This window comes from Chaetodon trifascialis, chromosome 23 (genome assembly GCF_039877785.1).
Source record: "Chaetodon trifascialis isolate fChaTrf1 chromosome 23, fChaTrf1.hap1, whole genome shotgun sequence".
Classification (NCBI taxonomy): domain Eukaryota; kingdom Metazoa; phylum Chordata; class Actinopteri; order Chaetodontiformes; family Chaetodontidae; genus Chaetodon; species Chaetodon trifascialis.
In genome coordinates, this window is record NC_092078.1 from 2,753,952 (window position 1) to 2,777,594 (window position 23,643).

General features: G+C 44.3%; 2 protein-coding genes across 4 annotated transcripts in view; one reads left to right on the plus strand and one right to left on the minus strand.

Annotated features, from left to right (window-relative positions):
• The first annotated feature begins 2,962 nt into the window (after positions 1 to 2,962).
• Positions 2,963 to 13,110, plus strand: LOC139351481 (FERM domain-containing protein 7). The gene is made up of 12 exons (XM_070993410.1): positions 2,963 to 3,221; positions 7,320 to 7,424; positions 7,498 to 7,540; positions 7,856 to 7,934; positions 8,048 to 8,145; positions 8,651 to 8,765; positions 8,845 to 8,992; positions 9,668 to 9,763; positions 9,885 to 10,048; positions 10,261 to 10,329; positions 10,657 to 10,732; positions 10,861 to 13,110. Exons 1-12 carry the CDS (start codon positions 3,093 to 3,095, stop codon positions 12,082 to 12,084), a joined length of 2,346 nt encoding a protein of 781 aa, XP_070849511.1. The 5' UTR covers positions 2,963 to 3,092; the 3' UTR covers positions 12,085 to 13,110.
• A 191-nt stretch (positions 13,111 to 13,301) lies between these two features.
• The window catches only part of stk26 (serine/threonine protein kinase 26), a 378,991-nt gene continuing 368,649 nt past the window's right edge, over positions 13,302 to 23,643 (minus strand). For 2 of the 3 annotated variants that reach the window (XM_070993415.1, XM_070993414.1), the window contains 11 exons: positions 22,958 to 23,026; positions 22,721 to 22,882; positions 22,485 to 22,541; positions 21,766 to 21,874; positions 21,070 to 21,227; positions 17,305 to 17,490; positions 16,425 to 16,567; positions 16,220 to 16,316; positions 15,925 to 15,987; positions 15,124 to 15,260; positions 13,302 to 14,955 (listed from right to left, as the gene is read on the minus strand). In XM_070993415.1, coding sequence (XP_070849516.1) covers positions 14,940 to 14,955; positions 15,124 to 15,260; positions 15,925 to 15,987; positions 16,220 to 16,316; positions 16,425 to 16,567; positions 17,305 to 17,490; positions 21,070 to 21,227; positions 21,766 to 21,874; positions 22,485 to 22,541; positions 22,721 to 22,882; positions 22,958 to 23,026 — 1,197 coding nt within the window. In that variant the 3' untranslated portion in view covers positions 13,302 to 14,939. The remainder of the gene's footprint in view (positions 14,956 to 15,123; positions 15,261 to 15,924; positions 15,988 to 16,219; positions 16,317 to 16,424; positions 16,568 to 17,304; positions 17,491 to 21,069; positions 21,228 to 21,765; positions 21,875 to 22,484; positions 22,542 to 22,720; positions 22,883 to 22,957; positions 23,027 to 23,643) is intronic. The other variant, XM_070993416.1, reaches the window with a different exon arrangement.

Sequence of the window (23,643 nt, forward strand, 5' to 3'; positions counted from 1 at the left end):
TTATTGAGAGGTGAAGACTTCAGAGTGGACACACAAGACGAGGCCGAACATTTTTATTCATCTACGTCTCTGAATACGTAATCAGCCTCCTCGAGAGCTGGAGAGTATTTTAAAATGTTTATTATTGGGCCGGCGCGATGCAGGTGTGTGAGGACGACACACTGCTGCAGTGGAACAATTATATGAGAGCTGTCAGTGTGTGTGTGTGTGTGTGTGTGTGTGTGTGTGTGTGTGTGTGTGTGTGTGTGTGTGTGTGTGTGTCTCAGGAGGGAGGCAGCAGCATAAAGACGCCAGATGCTACTGTGTCAGGCAGGTTAGGCGTGTGTGTGTGTGTGTGTGTGTGTGTGTGTGTGTGTGTGTGTGTGTGTGTGTGTGTGTGTGTGTGTGTGTGTGTGTGTGACAGAGAGAAAGTGAGACGGGTGAGGACTGGAGACGAGGGATGGGAAAATGAAAAGAGTGTGTGTGTGTGTGTGTGTGTGTGTGTGTGTGTGTGTGTGTGGCAGATGGTGAGTAGAGACGGAGAGAGAGGCGGGTTCATATTACAGTATCAAATGTTTACTGGACAAGTGTGTGTGTGTGTGTGTGTGTGTGTGTGTGTGTGTGTGTGTGTGTGTGTGTGTGTGTGTGTGTCTTCGATCAGCTGCTCTGGATGATCTTCAGGTCTTTATCTCCATCTAGTGGTCTGACTGTGGTAATGCAAATCAAATCTGATCTCCAGTCTGCTCATTCAGACTTTTATGCTCGTTACATTCAACCCTGATCTGTCTTTAAAACAGCAGCCATTGAACACCATTTCCCATCAGCCCACAGACCTGCAGGAGCAGCGATGGAATGTAACTGAATACAAACAAATACTGGAAAGTTTTGAGGTTTGTGAATATTTTATACTTCTGCTCCACTACGTTTCACCTCATGACCCTCACTGTAGACAAAACATGATCACTTTCCCTCTCTGCTCTAGGTTGTCCTACATGCTTGAAAAGGGTTTCAGACTGTTTCACCATAAATGCATCACAGTTTTTTGGCCCTCCCCTCACTGGGGGCCGCCGTCTACTGTGTGACGAACGATGAAATGTGGATCCAGCGCAACGCAAAAGACGTGATGACGGCGCAGGAAACCTCGCTACAGGGACGCTGCGTGGAGCATAAACAAAGCTTAGAGACTCTCTGGATGAAGTCGTGTCCTTGTTGTCGCTGCTGTCATGATAGTGGATGTGTGTGTGTGTGTGTGTGTGTGTGTGTGTGTGTGTGTGTGTGTGTGTGTGTGTGTGTGTGTGTGTGTGTGTGTGTGTGTGTGTCAGTCATAGAAAGACACAAAGGAAACAGGAAGTGCCAGACAGTGCCCTGACCAACATTTCACATGTGTGTCATCCCAGAACACACACACACACACACACACACACACACACACACACACACACACACACACAAAGTGCTCAGTCCATGCTGGAGGCAAATGGAGGCATTGCACTACTAGCCTACTTTAGGACAGTTCACTTCTCTGAAAGCGTCCAGCCACCGTGAAATTCATATTATTCCCATGGAGGACACACACACGCACACACACACACACACACACACACACACACACACACACACACACACACACACACACACACACACACACACACACACCGTGGCATCACATATTGAGTGTATAGAGTCATCTCTGTGTTGCTAACACGCCTCTTCAAGGAAAATACAGCTGAAAACTACAAATCACACCCGGCCGGATTTCAACAACTGCAAACATTTTGTTTAATTAGAGCCTAAACTTCACGTCCACCTTACTTTTGTAAAAATAGTAATACTACAGTGTGAGAACACCCTGAGTCAAAGTGTGTATCCAAAAATTAAAGTACAGTATCATCAGGGAACTCTTGTTGTCTTGTTGGTGTTTTACTGTCATATATTACTGTTTCTTACGTCGATGCTTTGAAGTCTAATCAGCCTTCGTGCTGCCGCTGGTCGACGTGGACTGAAAGTGACTCACTCTGCCTCCATCAGGACTGACGCACCGTGTTCTATAAAGCTGTATGTTAAACCTCCAAAGCCCTGCACACCTGCCGTCCACCCGCACAGGTGTTTCCACTAATGTCGTTTAATTACTGCCGCGCTTCAATTCCCAACGTAGCTCCTCCCAATTTACACCTGAGCAGAGGTCCAATCAGCCGGCTAATTCAGAGCACCTGTGAGGCTGCAGAGCCGCTCGTCTGCTCAGACACAAACTGCGAAAAGTGCAGTATTTCCCTCTGGAATGTTGAGTACAAGTACCTCAAAGCAGTACTGAGGTAAAGGAGGAGTAAATGTACTTTTCAGTGCTGAAAACAAACGTAAAAAAGCTGCCTGCAGATAATTTGTATAATATATAATAATGATATAACACACACGGCATACTGAGTACTTTTACTTTGGATACATTAAGTACATTTTCTGATCATACTTCTGTGCTTTGACTTAAATAATATATTGAATGAAGTACTTTTACTTGATATTTTTAAAGTGAGATAGTTTTACTGTAGAAGTAAGCATCCTCTTCCACCAGATTTGAAGTATTTTATGAAGTATTTGGTAGTTTAGTCTATTAATTATATCAACTCTGAGCTTGTTATGTGTTTTTAGTGTATATAATCTGTTAAGTAACTGCAGCAGTTAGATGAATGTAGCAGAGTAAAAATAAACTATATTTCACAGTGAAATGTGGTGCAGTAAACGTAGAAAGTAGCACAAAATGGAAATATTCAAGTAAAAGTACCTGAAAGTAGTGCTTACGTGCAGTATACTTGAGTAAATGTACAAGCTACAACATTAAACTGACGCTTGTTGACGTAAATATCAAAAGACAAATAATCTAATAAATAAGTCTGGTGTCTTAATGAGTGCATGTTGTTGTGGTCACTGTCTGGAAGCAACGTCAGCGTCAACATCACGCACACGGAGAGCGCGCGCTCCAGCGGCAGCCGCGGGTCCCGCGAGGAGCGGAGAGGATGAGGATGAGGAGGATGATGGTGGTGAGGAGCGCGTGAAGCTGCTGTCTTTCCCCTCAGGATGGAGGACATCACGGATGATCGCGGTGACTGTTAGAGTCAGAGATGGGGGACCGGCCGCGGCGGACCCGCAGGCTGGCGAGCCTCACGACCAAGACCCGGGTCTCCAAGGAGACCAAGCTCCGGCTGCGCGTGATCTTCCTGGACGACAGCGAGCGCACGTTCGAGGTGGAGGTAAGTTTGTCAGCGGCGGAAACAAGACCTGAAACACGCGCTCGTGGAGTCATTTCACGCAGGTCACAGTAGTTCATTCATTATGCAGCAGCTCTGATCTGACAAACACTCGTTTTTTGTTGTTTTGAACGCATTTTCTCCTCATTCTGGACGTTTTGAAGTTATTTTTATCCTCGCAGTGCTCTTTTTGTGTCTCTCCTTCCTCTATTAAGACAGAAACATCCTGATTTCTGGGACTGTATTCACTGCAGGCCGATGGATGACCGTGAAAGTCAGAGTCACGATTACAGAACAGACCACACCAAGTACTTTACTGCTACTGCAGTACTTACTCAGATTCAGATTATTTATGTCTTACAAAGTATAACTCAGTTAATAAATGATTATGCATTAAAGGTATATTATGCAGGTTTTCCTAAATAAATCTCTCCAAACGGACTCATATGAAAGTCACTCATCGCTGATGGATTTACCTGCAGAGCCCTCCGCCTGTGTTTTCTCCATTGGACAGTGGGGGTGAAGCCTCCAGCCAATAGCAGCACACAGGTAGAGACCAGGTGCCAGACTGTAGTGGATCCAACAGGAAGCTGGAGAGAGATGGACGCAGATGTGAAAAATGTTGGTTTAAAAGCAGTAACAGACAGTTCCAGCAGTGCAGTAAGTAGCTCAAATTAGCAACATTAATAATAATCCAGTAATATTAAATATACCATTCTGCATAATGAGTACTTTGGTACTTTAAGTGTATTTTAATGCCAATACTTTTACAGAAGTGAGGCACGGCAGCACATTTCAAACAGTCAATAGAGTATTTTTACAGTTAAAGTGGAGAAGCAGAAACAGATCTGAGAGCAGTTTGAGACTGAAGCGAGAAGCTGCTGCTCCATCAGGTGATGGAGCTTTCCAGCTCGTCAACCCTTCAGGCTGCTGTGACGCTAAATGTTCAGAGCCAGAAGAGACCAGGACACAGAGAAGAAAATGGCATCAAACGCAGGCTGACGAGGAACCGAACGATTTATTTCAACAGGAAACTAATCGGCACATTAATCGATACTGAAAATGCTCATTAGTTGCAGGTGATGGATTCAGGGATGGACAGAAAATCTGCACGTCATCTAACTCTGTATCTGTATTTTAATCTGTCCAATAGAAAAAAAGAAAAAAGGACTCAAAAACGGCAACAAGGACAAGAAGACACTTTAGACAAAAACTTAAACGAATGATGAACAAGTTCTCAACTTGAAAAACTCCTCACATTCATAGTTCTTCTTCCAGGTTTAATCTGTCTGACTGGAAAAACATGAAAAACCAGTTCAGCAGGTAGAAATCATGACTGTTCACGTAATAAATGAAATATCATGGCTGAAAATATTTAGAGAAAATTAAACAGCATCCTGGTGGAGATGAGTTAGTTTTCATTCATTAATAAATATACATCTTAGAATTAAATGCATTCGACCACGAAAAGGTCAAACTAAAAAATGCTTTATTCACACATCGGTGGTATAAAAGTAACACGATGAGCTCTATGACAGACTGCAGGACCAGTGTTCACATTATTGTGTCCACTCCTGTATATCTTCCTAAGTGAAACCAGGGCTGGAGGTTAACATGTTTTTAATGAAATATCTTCAAATAGATGACCTGAGCATGAGCAGATGATTGGCAGATGTCAAACATCTGTGCGACAGCTGGACGTGAGGCTCTCTGCTGTCTATGAACGGTCATGTGTTCGTCTGTCCAGCTCCAGAAAACCACACGGTGACGCCGCCTGCAAGGCAGCAATAAGAGGAGACTTTCAGCGTGTGTGTGTGTGTGTGTGTGTGTGTGTGTGTGTGTGTGTGTGTGTGTGTGTGTGTGTGTGTGTGTGTGTGTGTGTGTGTGTGGCTTGCAGTATTGTGTTAGCAAAGTAGCTCCATTTTCCACGCCCATGCTTTCTCTGTAGGTTTCCCAGTGGCCTCCGGGACATGAGCAGCATCTTTACAAGAGGAGGAGGAGGAGGAGGAGGAAGACATGATAAAAGAGAGAAAGAAAAGGGATGGATGGATGGATGGATGGATGGATGGATGAGGGCAAAAATAAACTCACCACCCTGTGATAAATATAGTGTATCTGATAAACAGGGGAGCTAATAAATGTGTGTGTGACAGAACAAACAGTGAAATCATAAAAATAGGTTTCAAGGTCTGTGTGTGTGTGTGTGTGTGTGTGTGTGTGTGTGTGTGTGTGTGTGTGTGTGTGTGTGTGTGTGTGTGTGTGTGTGCGTGTGTGTGTGTGTGTGTGTGTGTGTGTGTGTGTGTGTGTGTGTGTGTGCGTGTGTGTGTGTTTGTGTGTGTCTCCAATCCTTGAGCCTTCAAAGCAAAACCCAATTCATGATCAGACGAGGAGGAAAAGATTCTGTGTTCCTATAAGCCGTTTACATGGCTGATGACCGTGAATGTTCGATTAATGTTTGCATGCGGCCGTGACCACCTGACACGTCCAAATCCTGTTTATTCAAGTCTTTCATAACGTTTAAAAGTACGTCCGCCCAGAAATGTTGGTTTTTCTTTGGTGCATGCGTCTCTACTGCAGCCTCACAAACTGGCTTTACTGGAGTTTGTGTTGCAAACTGTCAAAGAATGCTCCAAAAACCTGAATAATATGGATATATCCCACAGGAATAAGGCCTCATTTGGAAAATCCCTCTGGAAAATGCTGCTTACATGACTTCTGTCAAATCCCTACGACATGATGAGACTCCCGATGGACGGCTCTTTAAAAAAGATCGAGCTATCGTCTTTGTAATCCCATTCTTTCTTCCTACTAGTTGAAAACTACATTACCCACAATGCAGCTCAACCTGAAACAGTTCAGCAGTGGCTAACGTAGCCTTGAGCTGCCGAGGAGCAGCTACAGACGTCTGATCAGCTCACTCTTTAGTTTTTTTTTCTTTTATCTCAGAGTTGTAGTTTTCAGCCCTGCTGACGCCGACTCAAGTGACATCACTTGAGGAAACCTATCAGATTTCACCCAGCAGCTTCTGGAGTCACTTTGTACAACTGTTTTCACACATGTGCCGTCAAACTCTGGAAACATAAAATTGTCACCTCAAACCTAGACGATGCTGGAATGCTAAGCTAAATGCAGCTGTAACTTACTTAGCTTAGCATTAAACAGACTTGATCTGAAAAGAAATAATTTTATGTCCCAGTTTTGTTTGAAGGGACAGTTGTTGCTGTTTCACAGATGAATTTCCAGCCAGCGGATGAAGTTAAACTCGGCTCAGTGTCACTTTATTCCGCTCTGTTGAGGCTAACAGTCGTTTGTTTGCAGTAATCATCAGTTCGGCCTGTGTTCTCTTTATAATTGCTTACAGCTGCTCCGTCCCTCCTCTTCCTCCCTCTCTCTCTCTCTCTCTCTCTTTCTCATGACAAGTTAATGAGCGACGCCCAGCGACCCCCGACGGGGTGCTAAACACCGGCTAGCAGACAGCAAACACTAAAAAAAAACCTTCTGTCGCTGCCATAAGGGAACAATGCACAAACACCATCTCTGTAATTACAGAGAGGAAAAGAGGAAGAGGAAAGAGAGAGAGGAAGAGAGAGGAGGCAAGAAGAGGAGTCGTTCGAGGAAAGGATGAGATGTGAAGGATGCAGACGGGTTATTGTACACGCATCCCTCCGTTTGATTGCACTGAAACTGACAAGGATTCGACTTTAGCAGCTAAAAAACGCTGATATGTGCATGTTTAAAATGTCCATTTTCTCAAGTAAATTCTGTCTATAGTTGAGTCCTTTTCTTAAAACAAGTGACAAAAATCTGCAATCAAATATCTTTGTCACAATACTCTTCTCGACAAATTCAAGGAAACTTTATCAGAACTTTTAAAGACGAGAGTCTGCAGCCACGCTCGCGGCTCTGAGGCTGAATTTAGACGCAGGAGTGCTTTGAGCTCAATGCTGACAGTTCGTGTGACCTATAACAGTGAATTATACAGACTATCAAAGTTCTGGTGAACTAAGAAGTGTGGGGTCCCCCGAGAGACCCCGGACTTCGGTTTTAAGAGCGTCTCAATTAAAAAATCCAATCATCCTTCTCACTTTAATTCTGTCTCAGCAAAAGGTTTTAGGCGGCGACTTCTTCAACAAAGTGTGTGGTCATCTGAAGCTGCTGGAGAAGGAGTACTTCGGACTGGAGTTCAGACACCACAGCGGCAACTACGTAAGAAAGCCAGACACGTGTGAACATGCGGCGTGTTTTTGTTTCTTTGTCATACCATGTGTTTGCGTTGCAGGTGTGGTTAGAGCTGCTGAAGCCGCTGGCCAAGCAGATTAAATGTGAGTAGCATTAGCGTCAAATGTGACTGAAAGCGCCAAAAGTAAAAGTACTCATTATGAAGAGTGTTGATGCATGTGTGAGCATCACTGCAGTGTTACAGCTGGTGAAGGTGGGCTTTTACAATTACTTTATGTACTGCTGGGTAGCTTTTAAATGTACTTCAAATGAATACAATAATAAAATGTCATAATAATATCTTGTATTATTGATCAGAATCAAATAAATGTAGTGATGTAAAAAGTGCAATATTTCCATCTGGAAGTCTTTCTTCCTGCTTCTCTAACCTGAAATGTTTTCTTTCTTTTCTCCATCAGACACCAACGATCTCTTCTTCAGGTTTATAGTGAAGTTCTTTCCACCGGATCCTGGACAGCTGAAGCGAGGCCTCACCAGGTAACGAGCGCTCATTTCATGAGTCTTAGACGGCCTCATTCATATAAAGGGTTTGTTGTCCTCTAATATCATCGGTGTTTTTTCCCCTATGTTCTTATTGTGTGTCTGTGTAGGTATCTGTTTGCCTTACAGATAAAGCAGGACCTGTCAAACGGCAGTCTGACCTGCCATGACAACAGCGCCGCCCTGCTGGTCTCTCATATACTGCAGTGTAAGAGCAACACACTTAAATCTACTTGACATTTTTAAAAAGTCTGTTTAAATCATCAGGAGGTGAATCTAAGCGAGTGAACATAATTCAGTTCATCTAATGTGTATTTACTGTACTTTTTAATTTGTAGTACAAGTTTGAGGTACTTGTACTGCAGTGAAAACCACGTATCTCCAGATGTGTTGAATGTTTGTGATAGACTGAAGCTGAATAAACTCGTTAAAAAGCCTCTTGGCTCAGCTGAAAATGCATCATCACAAAGCTGAAAGCAGCCTGTTTTTCTGAGCTTATCACACTTTTTGGAGATACGTGTTTCTCACAGGACGGCCGCGCTGCAAACATATGATGATCTCATAGAAAATGATGCATTGCTGTAGATTAAACCAGCCAGCAGGATGTAAAGGAGTTAAAATGAGCTCAACCTGAAACATCTACAGTAGTAAAATGCCGCAAACATGTTGGACTTCTTCCAAATGTGTGTTTGGTGTGTGTGTGTGTGTTGTAGCAGAGCTTGGGGACTACGATGAGGAGCTGGACTGTCACCATTTAGAGATGAAGCAGTACGTCCCTAACCAGGAATATCTGGACCACAAGATCATCAAGTTTCACAAGAAACACAGGTAAAGACAGGAAGTGATCCTTCATGGTGGTGGTTCATCTAGCCTCCACTTTCCATTCAGGCCTTGTGTCTCTCTGTAGAGGAGCGTCTCCGGCAGACTCCGATATCCACTTACTGGAGGTGGCGAGGAAGCTGGACATGTACGGCATCAGGCCTCATCCCGCCCACGACGGGGAAGGAATGAGGATCAACCTGGCCGTCACACACTCTGGAGTGCTGGTTTTTCAGGTATGTGGTCTCAAAGGCTGGATCCACGAGATCATGCTAGCTGAGCATCCATTTTGGAAGGCTTCAAGCTGGAGTGGAGCCAGAGTGGTTCGGATCAATCGGCGTCCCGTGAGGGACCACTGGCAGCTGTTGTCGTGGGTTAGGTGTGACGACGGTGAGATAAGCAGTCAAACAACAATGGCGGCTCTTAGGTTAGCATAGATGCTGCTGTAGCATCACTTCACTGAAAGCTTCTCTTGACGGAAAAGATGTTTTCACTCTTCATCCAACTGGCTTCAGCAAGACTTCTTCTGTGTCCTATTGTTCACTGATCTGATTGGTTGAAATTAGCCCGCGATAGACAGGTGGTTCATCCAGTCACCTGCCTCTACTCTACCAGGAGGTGGTGCTGTTGTGGTCACACACTGACAGTTCAGCTCTGAGTCCAGAGTGAAATATCTCAACAAATATGGGATGGATTGGCATGAAATTTGGTACAGGCATTCAAGGAATCCAAAATACTTTGGTGACCCTTGACCTTTCATCTTGCATTACCAGCAGGTCAAAATTTCTACATACGCACATCAAAAACTGAATGTTAGGAGGCTATACCGTGGTAAAATACTAAATGTTAACATGCTTTATCTTTATAAGACTGTTGTCGACTGAAGGAACTTTTTCTTCTGTGCTTTGTAGGGAAACACCAAAATCAACACGTTCAGCTGGGCGAAGATCCGCAAGCTGAGCTTCAAGCGCAAACATTTCCTCATCAAACTGCACGACAAAGTTGGGGTGAGGACCAGGATTCATCCTAAGTTTGTTTGTTTTAAACTCAGATGGACTGAAGTTGTGTCTGCATGTATTCAGTATTTATTTGTGTTCATATGGTTTGTGTTGTGTGATGCCCATCCAGCCGTCGGGTAAGGACACACTAGAGTTCTCCATGGCCAGTCGAGATGTGTGCAAGTCCTTCTGGAAGAACTGTGTAGAGTACCATGCCTTCTTCAGACTGGCAGAAGAACCGAAAACAATACACAAAACACTGCTGTCCAGTAAGGGCTCCAGCTTCAGATACAGGTAAAACACACACAAGAACACACACTGCTGTGATGTAAAGGTACACATTTAGTTTTTGCGTTGCAGCAACATGTTGAACTCAAGCACAAAATACTTTGCTCGTGGTTCCCAGATTGAACATTAATGTCTTCACATTGACCTACCATTAACTTAGTGATGAATTTTACTGTAATTTAAAACCACAATGTGTGATGTGTTATTTTGTGTGGCAGCGGTCGGACCCAAAAACAGCTGTTGGAGTGTATGGGATCAGGGGAAAAGAAGCCTTCACACTTTGAGAGGTGAGAATGAATTATGAGATGGACATATCAGACCCCTCAGTCCAAGAGTTCACTCATTCCAAAACTTCAATTTACCACCAAGATGAAGAAAATACCACCAGTGAGGCTGCTGACAGAGCACTAATCCATCAAGAACCAGCAGGTTTAGAGCTTCTTGGCATTAATTCTTGGAGTTTTTGAACTGTTATGGAGGGATGCCAACGCCAACTTTTACTCACAGGGATGACAAAACAAACCGGCAAAGAGATAAAACAGGAGCAAACAAAGATAGAAGCTATAAGTCTGTACATATCACCTTTTCTTTTTGTCCTCTTGTTCTACATCCAGGACCTACTGCCAGTCAGACTTCGATCCCAGACAGTGTCGCTCTTCTCCTGATCTCCTCACGGACGTCTCCAAAGAGGTAATAAAAATTAGCGTTCACAGAGTTCAAAACCGAACATCGAAACACCGAAACTACCTTGATAATTAATGGTTGAAGTAATCTTTCAATAGGCAACACTAATGTTTGTGTGTGTCGTACCTTCTCAGTTGTACCAGCACTCCCACCCGTTCCCTCCGTCGAGTCATGCCTTGGTGGTCCGCAGTCAGGATGAGTTGGACCCACATCACCGAGGTGAGGATGACATCGAACCCAGTAGAGGAGGGGCTAAACGCAGCCAATCATCCATCGAGGTCACCCGGAGGGCCTGCCCTCTCTCCCAAGCCACTCCCCTCTCTCCATCCCTACACCAGCTATCCCCCTCACCCAAGATAAGATCTGCCTCCACATCTGTAATGGAGGACATGAGGGGTGGACGGATCGGGGCGCATCGCCAAGCCCAAAGGCTAGCCGGTGTCTATGGCAACCGGTCACGGCGTCGGCCCAATCCCCAGCCACACCCAGATGCTGCTCAGCAGTTGGTTCTTCTCTATCCGAATAGTCCTGCCTACCAGTATCACCCCATCCTGCCAACGTTCCCATTGGCTGGTTCCTCGCCTCTTAGTCGACACCCCTACTTGACGGACTACGTTGCCGTTTCCTCACTGGAGCGTTTCCCGCAGGCGAGGAGGCGGGATTATGTGACGATGGATGGTCTATCGCGGCCGTCTTTCTATCCTCTCAGCCATGATTCGCCATCCATCTCACCAATCAGGAGGAACCTCCGCCCCTCTAGCTCAGGAGGGCTGGGATTGGCTAGGGTTTATCAGTCAGGAAGCAACGGAGCGAGGCTGTTGGGGCTTGGACATACGGAGGCGGGGCATTACAGCGATGATTCCAACTTCCTCCCGGGGCTGCCTCGCCGTGTGGCCAGCCAACCCGATGTCAAGTTTCACCTCTCAAGGAGCACTAACCCCGCTTTTAACCCTGCCTCTGAGTTCCGCCCTCTTGGTTACTACCCCCACCTGACACGCCCCTCCAGACCCACCTTCCTCCCACTAAACTCCTCCCCTCTGCCCGAACGACCCACCTCGCTATGCATGATCGGAGGCACCACAGGAAGCTACAGTGATTCAGACCCAGAGGTTTTCTATCCATATTACTGCCCACCACCCCCGCTAGGGAAAGTGGTACGACCTGGAGGACTAGCCAGGATGAGGTTTTCCTCTGGGAGCCTCCAGCTGGATGAGGAGGAAGAGGGGGATGAGGAAGAGGAGGAGGACGGAGCTGCTAAGCAGACAGCAAAAACAGAGTTGAAGGATGAAGCCGAGAAGAAAGAACAGAAAGGAGACGAGACTATAAGTGCTTCACAGATTACTGAAGTCACACTGTAGAGTACAAAGCACAAGGGCGAAGGTTCATGATGTGATCACGCTCAAAACTGGCAAAAAAACAAAAGCACATCCACCACAGACTGGAGATAAGACAATAACAATGTGAGGACTTCAAACATACGAGAAGGACACTGTTTTCTTAGGTACTGGCACATGAAATGTACTGTTTTTGCCTTGTTTTAGCGAAAGCCTCAACTTTTCAGTAACCACATTATGCTATCAAGTCTGGAGGATTATGAATCCCTGTAAAACTACATCTGTGTGCCCCTGCTAGCTGACCATCAAAGCTTTTACAAACATAGAGGCCTGGCTCTGGGTTCTAAAGCTGTCTGTCCATAGGAATCAGGTGTTAATGTACTAATTTTCTTCTTCTGGGCCAACACACAGGTATGTACATCTAAGGTGTCACAAGTTAAAGAAAAACTACAGTTTATCACAGCTTTGGTCTCATTTTCACATCTGGCTTTTGGTTTGGTTTTGGTTATGATTTCATTGACGATATATTGTTTTGTGTCTGTATGATGAGTACAATGTTCTCAAGAAAGGTTACTTCTAAAGGTCCAGTGTGTACTATTTAACGGGCTCTATTGCCAGAAAAATAAATATCCACAATGATAACGATGCTAAGGTCTGTTACAGGCCTATTATTTTACCCAACTGTTCAAATTTTCTGATTTTCTACATTTTCCAGGGAAAAAACTTAGATCGTGATGTGAACCCAAGCTGAGAGAATAAATTAATAAGGCTGTATCACTGAACCCTTCAATGTACTCGCCAAGCCTGGGATCTCTGAATGCAGCAACTCTGCTAAAAGTCGGTGTGACGGGGCTAAAAAGAACATTGTTGAGGCTTTAATAGGAAGTTTTCAGTGTTCTGTCGGTGCGATGCGTTTGGAAAACTTCTTCTTGGGTGAACTAAGTGGGTATTTCCTTTTTATTTTATATGATTCTCGTGTCTTCTGTAGAGAAAAGTTTTTGGTTTATATAATGCAACAGCATTTGTCAATAAAGGATTACACAAGGATGATAACTGCGGTCAAGTTAATACAGTGCAATAAGACTTACAAACAAATACAACGAGTTTTCTCTCTAATTCATCGTATTGGGTCATTTCGCCCAAGAAATCAGATGATATCCAATTATTTAAGACACATTATGATAACAGAAATCTAAACACAAACATTCACATTAAAGAAACAGCTGAAATACAAGATGATTCTCAATCACACTTAAATATTTATTCATAAAACTCTAAGTCCCGCTACAAAAAAAAGAGTACATTTATGTAAAATCTTACATCTTTCATTCCCCCCCAACAAGCATTGTCGTATCCCTTATGATATATAAAAAGACAACAATATACAATGACCAAGTTTTATAGTGTCTTTGGTACAAACTATCAGTAATACCTTCCATTACAGCTCCTGTCACGCTCCTGAGAAGGACCAGTTCTACTTTCCAATGTTAGGTATTAAAAACAACGTCCCCGCACATCAAGCGTCACGTTAAGAACTGACAGTCCTCAACAATGTTTTCCCAAACTTGATGCACACTGAGTAAGGACAGCCTGTTTGGGAGCGAGTGGAAGACCTTTGTGCAGTTGTACCTTTACTGATATCTTACTCCAAACAGATACTTCCGAACTACACAGATCCCACAAAATGAATCCCACAATAAAACCTTAACAGTCAAGTTACTTCCGCACCAAAGTCAAGATTCCTCCATTTACACCATTTATTTAAAATGCTAATTTCGATGCTAATGGTTGTGCAATGCTACCGGTTTTGTTCCTACACTGACCTGTTCTAAACATTTAGGTTATAACTTTATCTTAACCAGCAATAGTTCAATAAAATTTTTAGACATATTTACTTGTTAAATTTAGCTAGAAAACAGCAGTTCGCTAGCTAGCTTACTAGCTACTAGCTGCCTACTTAGCCTAGAGTCTGAAAGCTCACAAAAATGAGCCAAAAAGGAGCGTGGATCCTTAAAATTGGTTTGTTTTTAACAGGCTTTTAACTGAGGAACAATGATTCACTGTTTCCTCAAGTGTGTTTACTTCCCAGGTAAGTTTTTCACCTTGAATTTTCAAAACAATTACCAGAAAAATGCATCAGTTACATATTTAATAGCGCAAATTTCCATTGCTGTAAAATCTAAACTAAATTAAAAAAACTGAACCGTTTATGTGTTGGAACTTTGAAGGGAAGTAACCGACCTCTGGGATCAGGGAACTGTAATTTAAAGCATTACTGAAGGCAACAAAAAATACGGAATATTGGCATATAATCTGTCTCAAGTGCTACTGAACAAACGTATAGACATCTACAAAGTCAAGGCAAGTCATGACACAAAACGCACTCCTGCTGACGGACGACGACCCTCTTCTACGTGTTTTTCTGTGTGGTTTCAACGAAAACATCTCCATTAAAAAGTGATGTCTACTTTCAGAAAATGATTGATAGCATAAATAATTAAGGCACATAAGGGCAATTTAGGAAGTCTCGACATAAGACTCGGAGACTCAGGTCTGACGAAACGGTCTGCGTGTTGTTCAAAACCTTCAGACTAGTTGATGAAAAAGAAAAATCCACCTGTCGAATCCAACTTAGGGACAAAAAAGGCCTTCAACAAGCAGCAGTGTGTGTGTGAATTTTATACATATAGTGTATATATTACATTAGTAGTGTGTGTGTGTGTGTGTGTGTGTGTGTGTGTGTGTGTGTGTGTGTGTGTGTACAGCAAGGAGACATCGCACAGCAAATCTCCTTCGTGTCCAATCATCCAGCAGCGTCACCGTCCGGAGACACAGTCTCTCTTCATACAACGTACTTCCTTTTTCCATCCGTCCGTCCTTCACTTGGTCGTAAATCTGAGGGACGGAGATCAAAGAGAAGGCGAACCAACGATCAGAGGGAGGCCGATGAGACCACGACGACGAGGAGTTAAGTAGTAAACAAAGAAAACAAAAAAAAAGGACAAAAAGGAATAAAAGCGAACAAATGGGACAGACACAGGAGACAGAAAACGATGGACGTACTTCTGGTACCTGGCAATGATGTGTGTGACCATCCTGTCCGTGATGCCTGGACAGACTTCTTCAGCCAATCGGATGTTGCGCTCCAGCTCCTCGATGGCCAATCGCTGCTCAGAGTGCTCCTTGTGCTGCTGCTTCAGCTACAAAAGAAGACGAAGATAAAACCTTTCGTCTGTTTTGTCCTCGCTGCAGGTTTCAGGCTTCTGGGAGTCTGAATGATTTGAGTTTACGCTCTTCTCGGCCTGATTTAGATGTTAGCGTTTGTGTTTCCCCTCGTACGTTCAGATACTTCAGCTTAAGTTACAGATAAACATCAGGCTACGCTAACATTGTTAGCATTACGCTATTTGCACATTAGATTCCGGTGGTGGCTGCGTAGGACTGTTCCCACTCATGTGATGTCACACCACGTTTGATGTAAGAAAATATTCATCCTCCACATTTGTTGCCGTTTGGCCTTTTAACAGCAACATTTTCACTGCGGTCAAACAGCAACATGATCATTTCATCTTTCTCCTTCTTGATTCAAGTTGATTTCATGAATAAGACTCATTTAATCTGACGAATCAGAGAATAATCAAACAATAAGTTTTGGTGGCTTGTTGAACGTTTCTCGTGATTTCTTCACTTTGAGCTGCAATCCTTGTATGAAAAGAAAAATAAGTTTATCATTATTATATTAGTATTATTATTTACAAAATCCTCACTATGACATTTTTGGAAAAAATACAGGATGTTCATTTATGCGAATGTTTACTGGCTTGTTTTTATTTCTCTTCAGGACTGAGGTGTGAGCATACTGACCTCTGTGAAGACAGGGGAGATGACTGTGGTCAGACTGGCAGATTTACTCAGCTGATCCTGACCCTGCACCGATGAAGACGAGGAGGAGGAGGAGGAGGAGGAAGAGGAGGAGCCGCAGGGTGACGTTGAAAAGGAGAAAAAACACGGTGAGCGTGATTTAAAAGGCTGAAGAGCCAAAATGTGAAGCAGGACATCGACCTTTTGAAACCAAACTCCCATGAAAAGATGCTTCTGAAGTACATGCAGTACATTTACACAGTAAACAGAGTACGAGCAGTACTTTCATGGTACTGACCGTTCCGTTCAGCACCTTCCTGCCCTCCGTCTTCTTCTTCCGGACGGTGGTGAAGTTCCACTCAGGAGACTCGCTGTTCTCTTTATTACTGGACTCACTTCACGCACACGCACACGCACACACACACACACGTTACTCACTACGCACACACAGACGTAAAGCAGATCCAGACTCCTTCTTCAAAAATCAAAAGTAATGGGATTACCTGTCCGAGTCGTCGGAGCTGCTGTTGCTGTGGCCCTCCTCCTTCCACCTCCTGTACCTGTCGATCAGCTCGCTGAGGTAGGACGTCTTCTTACAGTGTTTGACGATGAACTTGTGTTTGAGGAGCTCCTTGGCTGTGGGACGCTGCGTGAAGACAGAGACAGAGACAAGTCCACTTATTTCTGGACAGTCTGGTTCATTTATGTGCACATTAAAAACATGATTAAGGAGGACAAATAAAACAGAGATGCCTGAGAGAGACGGAGAGAGGAGCGATTTGTCCACCAGAGGGCAGCAACACACAACTAGTCACAGTGAAGGAAGAATGAAAGACATGAAGAACGATGACCAGACTCAAACCTGAAAAAATAAAATATAAAAACAAATCGATTATTTTCTGTATTTTCCTGAATTTATGTCATTAGTTCAGTGGTGCCCAACCTCAGGGTCAGGCCCCTCTGAAGGGTCCCCAGATAAATCTGAGGGGTCGTGAACTGGTCGATGGGAGAGGAAAAAAGAAAAGTTCTGATGCACAAATCTGTTTTCTTCTTTTAATCTTTTCTTCTTCATGTGAATCACTGGATCGTTTTATCTCTTCGTACCTCGAACATTAACTCAGAGATGAAACACGATGCCGATTAACAAGTTGGGATTTGTGGACATTTTACGACCGGAGCTTCAAAACATTGTGAGCACGATGAGAAACGTCTTCATCTGTCTGATTCACGCTGTGTGTGTGTGTGTGTGTGTGTGTGTGTGTGTGTGTGTGTGTGTGTGTGTGTGTGTGTGTGCGCGTGTGTGTGTGCGCGTGTGTGTGTGTGTGTGTGTGTGTGTGTGTGTGTGTGTGTGTGTGTGTGCGCGTGTGTGTGTGCGTGTCTTACAAACGCAGGGTCCTTGTTGAGGCAGGCCTCGGTGAACTCTTTGAAGCTCTTGGAGAAATCTCCGCTCAGCATCGGAGGAGGACTCTTGGGGATGTGGAACAGCACTCTCATTGGATGCATGTCGGAGTTCGGAGGTTCGCCCTTGGCGAGCTCGATGGCCGTGATGCCGAGCGACCAAATATCAGCCTGCAGAGACGAACACAGGAAGTCCGTATTCCTCCATCACTGCATTTCAACACGGTACCACAATTCATGGAGACAGTTAAACGATGAAAAAGTCACCGTTCTCACAATCAATCAATCAGTCCGTCTGGGAACTCTTGCTGTTGAGCAAATGCGAAAAAATAGCAAAAAATTCAACGAGACGTCTTCAAATGTCCTGTTTTGTGTGACAAACAGCCCAAAGATATTCAGTTTGCAATGATATGAAACAGAGAAAACAGCAAACTGTCACATCTGAGAGGCTGGAACCAGAGAATGATTGACAGATGACTTCACCAATCATCAATATTGTTGATTAATTGTCTGTTTAGCTTCTTCTTGCTACAGGCTAAAGTCTGTTCACACACACACAGTCTGGTGGTTTGGATGAAAGTTGTGAGGTTGTTTGTGACACCCACCAACCATATGTCACTGTGGGTAATAACACCACACACACACACACACACACACACACACACAGAAGTTACACGTGCACACAGGTTGAATGTCACATTATTTCAGTTTGCTCCAATGACCATGTGGCAGCCCAGGTAAGAAGCAGACGTTATCTCACACACACACACACACACACACACACACACACACACACACACACACACACACACACACACACACACACACACACACACACACACACACACACACACACACACACACACACACACACACACACACACACAGTCCAGTTGTAGCAGAGCTGCTCAGGGTCACATTACAACAGGATGCTCGGTCACCGTTTGACTGTTAACTCTGCGGCTCCATTACTGCTACACACTGAACATATGGTGGCCAGCAGACAGTACACACGCACGCACGCACGCACGCACGCACGCACGCACGCACACACACACAAGGTGCCACTTTGATAAATTGTGATGAGCTCTTTCCCCATTTTTTTGGACATTTTATAGGTGATTAAGCAATTAATTGACTAATCAGCAGGTTAATCAATAATGAGGACAATGGTTGAAGGATCTGATGTACAACAAACACACGCACATACAAACACACACATACGGCGACATGAATCAAACCACATTAAGAGACACCTCGCGCACACACACTGTAACAAAAGGGCCTTATTCCAAAACATGGCAAACCACACACACACGCACGCACGCACGCACGCACGCACACACACACACACACACACACACACACACACACACACACACACACACACACACACACACACACACACACACACACACACACACACACACACACACACACACACACACACACACACACACACACACACACACACAAAGCAGGTCAGGAGACATCAGCTTATTGTACAGTTTCATAAAGGACGTCTGTATACTTTATTTAAACCACATTTTCACTTCTGTGTGCGCTCGGTCGCACCAGGTGCAGCGATGAACACATGAGTGTTTGTGTTGTGTTTGTCTTTCACTCAGAGGCTTGACGTCAACTCTAAAACCAAAGACAACGACTGGACGCTCACTATGAGGGAAGCGCGAACGTCTCATGAGACTGAAGGTTGGTTCAAGGTCACGGTTGATTTGTTTAATAAAGGCTGAACACAGCAGTTTGTGAGGCGGCAGGACGGTGTGTGTGTTTCCATTCCATGCAAATGAGACCTAGGACACTGTGGAAACGATGCAAACGACCTCGGAGCCGCCACAACAACAAATCCACGTGGCCCGGGTTGCCACGGCAGTACACAAACATGGCGCACGGCGTAGGGCGCCAGAGGAATGAAGGAATGCCACAGGTGTGAAGCCCGGCTTCACCGCATTCAACCCGACAAATGGACAGTTTGTTTGTACTGAACACACAACAGGACAAATCAGTTTAGCAGCTCTGTGGGAAACAACACACGTGGGTTTGAGGGACAGACCTGAGGACGTGGACGGGTTTCAACGTCGCAGCACAAGAACAAGCCCGGTGACACAAACAGATGTCAAACGAGGGTTAAAGTGGTGTAAGTAAAGTTCTGTGCTCTGAAGGTTAGAAGACGCACTGCGCTGCGCCTGAAGGAAAATGTCCCCGTGAAGTCCAATGAGTGAGACCAGTGTGAGCCTGCTAACTGCCTCATTCACCAAAGGCAAATTAGAGCCGTCGCCAATTAATTGCGCAACAGCTAAAATGAAACGTCTGGCTCTAATCTGCTGATCTGTTATCTCTCCAGCCACAGCCACGAGTATTCAAAACAGCCAACAGAGCGGTGACTCACCTCCAGAGAAACGGTCACGTCACGTCATTTGCAGGAAGAAGTTTATGATCATCGTATCAATATGTTAAGATGTTCAGGGTCGTAGTTCAGATTCAGGACGTTCAGCGTCTGCAGCGAACAGCTCATGATGAACGAAGCCTGCAGCTGTTGTTTCAGCGACTCAGATAAATATTTGATCAGCATTTCAAGCCTCATTCTCACGTTAGCTGCACAGGCTGCTGCTTCAAACTGCAGCGTTTCTCCCACGAAAGGGTGATTACAGACAAAAAACTAACCTTTGAATTTTTACTTGTAACTTTAATTACGTGTGAACGCTCAGAGTGAAACCTAATTAGATTTGGAAAAGGGTTAAAAAGGATTTAAGTTTGATCGAATACAAATGAACCCTAACTCTAAAATATAGCTAAGCGTAGGCAATAAATATGCTAGCTCCCACTTATGGTGCGTATCGTAAAACTTAGCATCCAATATGTAAATTACGATGATAGAAATTTAAGATAAAAAAACCGACGTGAACTATTAACAGTCAATCTTCAGCTACAGTTACTGTCGCTACGCCTGTCAAGCTGGTTAAGCTAACGGGCACTGCACGAATCTACGAAGATAACAGCGAAGGATTTACTATGAATAAATTACAGTAACTTTTGAAAGGATGAGTCCTTGATTTCAAACTTTAATGAGATTGAATTTAAGAGGACAAAAGTAGACTTTTCCTTTTTAGTCGATGACATGGACGATAAGAAGCGGAGAAGCTAGTTAGCCATATTATTATGGTTCAGTATTAAAGAAAAAAAGTGATATTAGACTATTAATTCTTTCAAACATAACATGGTTCAAATATTTACTGTAGAAATACATAATCAGTTATGTTAATGATAAACTGAAAGTCTGTGAAACTTAATCCGAAACAGAGCAGGACGGAGACGTTAGCCTAAAGTAGTTTAGCAGCTGTTAGCATCCAGGATTGTTGTTACACAGCTCATAGACAGAGCCTGTGCCGGTCCTCAATGGTGCTTTTATAGCGTCACCTTTAAACACCAAAAAATAATGTACTTGGCTAATGCTATGCTAAGTCTCGCCTTAAATAGCGCTAGGCTGCAACAATATTCAGCTAGTTAGCCAGACATGCTAACTTAGGCAGCGTAAGAGCAAAAACACAGATGATAAAAAAAGACTTGACCTGATAAACCTGTTACAGTTGCTAAGCTACGATTGGACAATAGTGTTTGGGAGAGTTTTAGCCAACAGTGATATTAGCGAGAGCTAACTGCAGGACTACCAGCCCAGTTAACCTTTACGAGGGTGAATGTGAGCGTGTGCAGGGATACCGACAGGTGTCTTACCTTGGAGTCGTAGGCGGACTGCTGGATCACCTCAGGAGCCATCCAGAACGGCGTTCCCACGAAGGTTTCCCTCTTGATCTGCGTGTCCGTCAGCTGACCGGCTACCCCGAAGTCCGCCAGCTTCACCTGACCGTGCTCCGACAGCAGGACGTTGGCAGCTACAGAGTGTGAACGCCTTCATTATTACAGATTTTGGTTCATGATTAAAGCATCTCTCAAGTCTTACAGTTAGCGTCTCTGCATAAGATCACATCTGTGGTCTGCCACAGGATTTTACTGTAGCACCAGGGGGCGCCAATGACAGAAATTCTACAAAGAGCAGCTTTAAAATTGGGAATTTCACCAATCTGGAGGGTAAATATGGGCACATAGGCTGAATGAGTGCTGTCCACGTGGCCTTAAAGTCAATTTAAGAGTAACAAGTGATACAAAACAGCTCTTACTGCAAGTTTGGGAAGCTCTAATAACATGTGCTGCTGAGTTGCATTATGGGAAATGTAGTGCTTTTGGAGCTAGACCTACACTAGCTGCTAAAAACTGACCTCTGCTGCAGCTGCTTTTCATGTCTCGCTTGCAAATTCACACATTTCCATTAAAACCAAACACTAAATGACTGGACTGCTGCTTTTCAGCGAGGCAGAAGATCCAGGCTGCGCGATCAATAACCAGCTGATCGGGCGGCAGCGGCGTGCGTACCTTTGATGTCTCTGTGGATCTTCTTCTCAGAGTGCAGGTAGTCGAGGCCCTTCAGGATCTCCTTCAGCATGGTGGCAATCTGTGACTCATCAAACGGACCCGCCCGCAGCTGCGCACGCATGCACCAACACACACACACACACACACACACACACACACACACACACACACACACACACACACACACACACACACACACACACACACACACACACACACACACACACACACTCGTCAAGTGATGATACAGATAGAAAACACTCACTGACATGCTTCAGGCTGAACGCAGGAACTCAAACACACCCTGTTCAGGTTCATTCAACACGACACTGAACACTCATCAGGTAAACAGACGCCGCTGTGCTTCTTATATGAAACAAACTTCACTTTTTATTCATTCATTTAACCTTCTTATCGCTCTTTCTTCACAGCTGATCCACGGACTCACACTGCTGTCCGGATTTTTACTAAAGCTTAGATTTTTCTACTGTTTTGTGGTTTTATTTGGATGCATCGTGAATGAAAAGCCACCATAAATGACAAAAAATGATGAAGACTGAACTGAAGAATACATTTCTTCTTCTTTCCATCTGAATTTTGGGAAGTTTCATCTTTCAGAAAAACCCTGAACGTGACTTTTCTGGATGAATGTCTCAAATGCTCTTTTTTCTTGACTCATTCAGATAAATAATCTCACCAGAAACGACTTTAACACTCACCAGGTCAAGAGCCGAACCTCCACCCAGATACTCCATGATGATCCATAGTTTGCTGCCCTGAAACAGAGAATTCATGTCTAGTTAATTGAGTAATCAAATGAAGCTGCACAAAGCCACAAAGTCAGATCAAGTGTTGCTAACTTTGACTTTTCTCCTGGGACGTTTTCAGCTCTGAATCCTCTTCCTGTCCTAATAAAACGACCAGTTTGACGGGATGACAGTGGAGCGCGTCTCACCTTCAGGTAGGACCCGTAGTACTTGGTGATGTACGGACTGTCGCACTGACTGAGGACCGTGATCTCCTGCTGGATGTCCTCGATCTCGTCCTCGGCCTCCTCCAGGTCAATGGTCTTAATGGCAACGACGCTCTGAGTGCGATTATCGATCCCTTTAAACACCTGCAGGAGGAGGAACACAGGAAATGAAGGAGGAGCAGAAAAAAAAAGGAGTGGAGTGTGAAAGACGGCACACACCTCTCCAAACGATCCTTTTCCGATGCGATCCAATTTGGTGAACAACTCCTCCGGATCAATCTGAGTACTCTGAGAGGAGGAAGAGACGAGGAGAGAAGAGGAGACAAGGAAGGACAAGATTACAGTCACAGAATAATTTAAGTTTTTAAAACATGTACATAAAATTGTTCAGCACAGGCAGAAAACGACAAAGTTTCATGATGCAAAGTTCACAAACGTCTATTAAGTTTCTATCAGATTCCCAGACTTTGACTGATTTCCTCACACACACACACACACACACACACACGCACACACACACACACACACGCAACGCTTTGCAACACGACAGCCATGTTGTCACCATAGAGCCACACACACACACACACACACACACTGAAAAAAACCATAAAAACACAGAAGGAAGCATGCATGACAGTTAAAGATAACAGGAACTGAACACACACAGCTGCCAGACCACACACACACGCGCACACACACACGCGCACACACACACACACCACACTTATCTCTGAGGACTTTCCACTGACTTACATTCATTTCCTCACTCTTTGCTCTTTGCTGCTGCAGCGAATGTCAAACTCAGAAGTCGCTGAATTCAGACGAGTGAACGTCGCAGCCAAGACTCATCACTCACTTTCTAAACCTACAAAGCTCATTCTGTCAGCTGACTGTCCTGGAGGTGG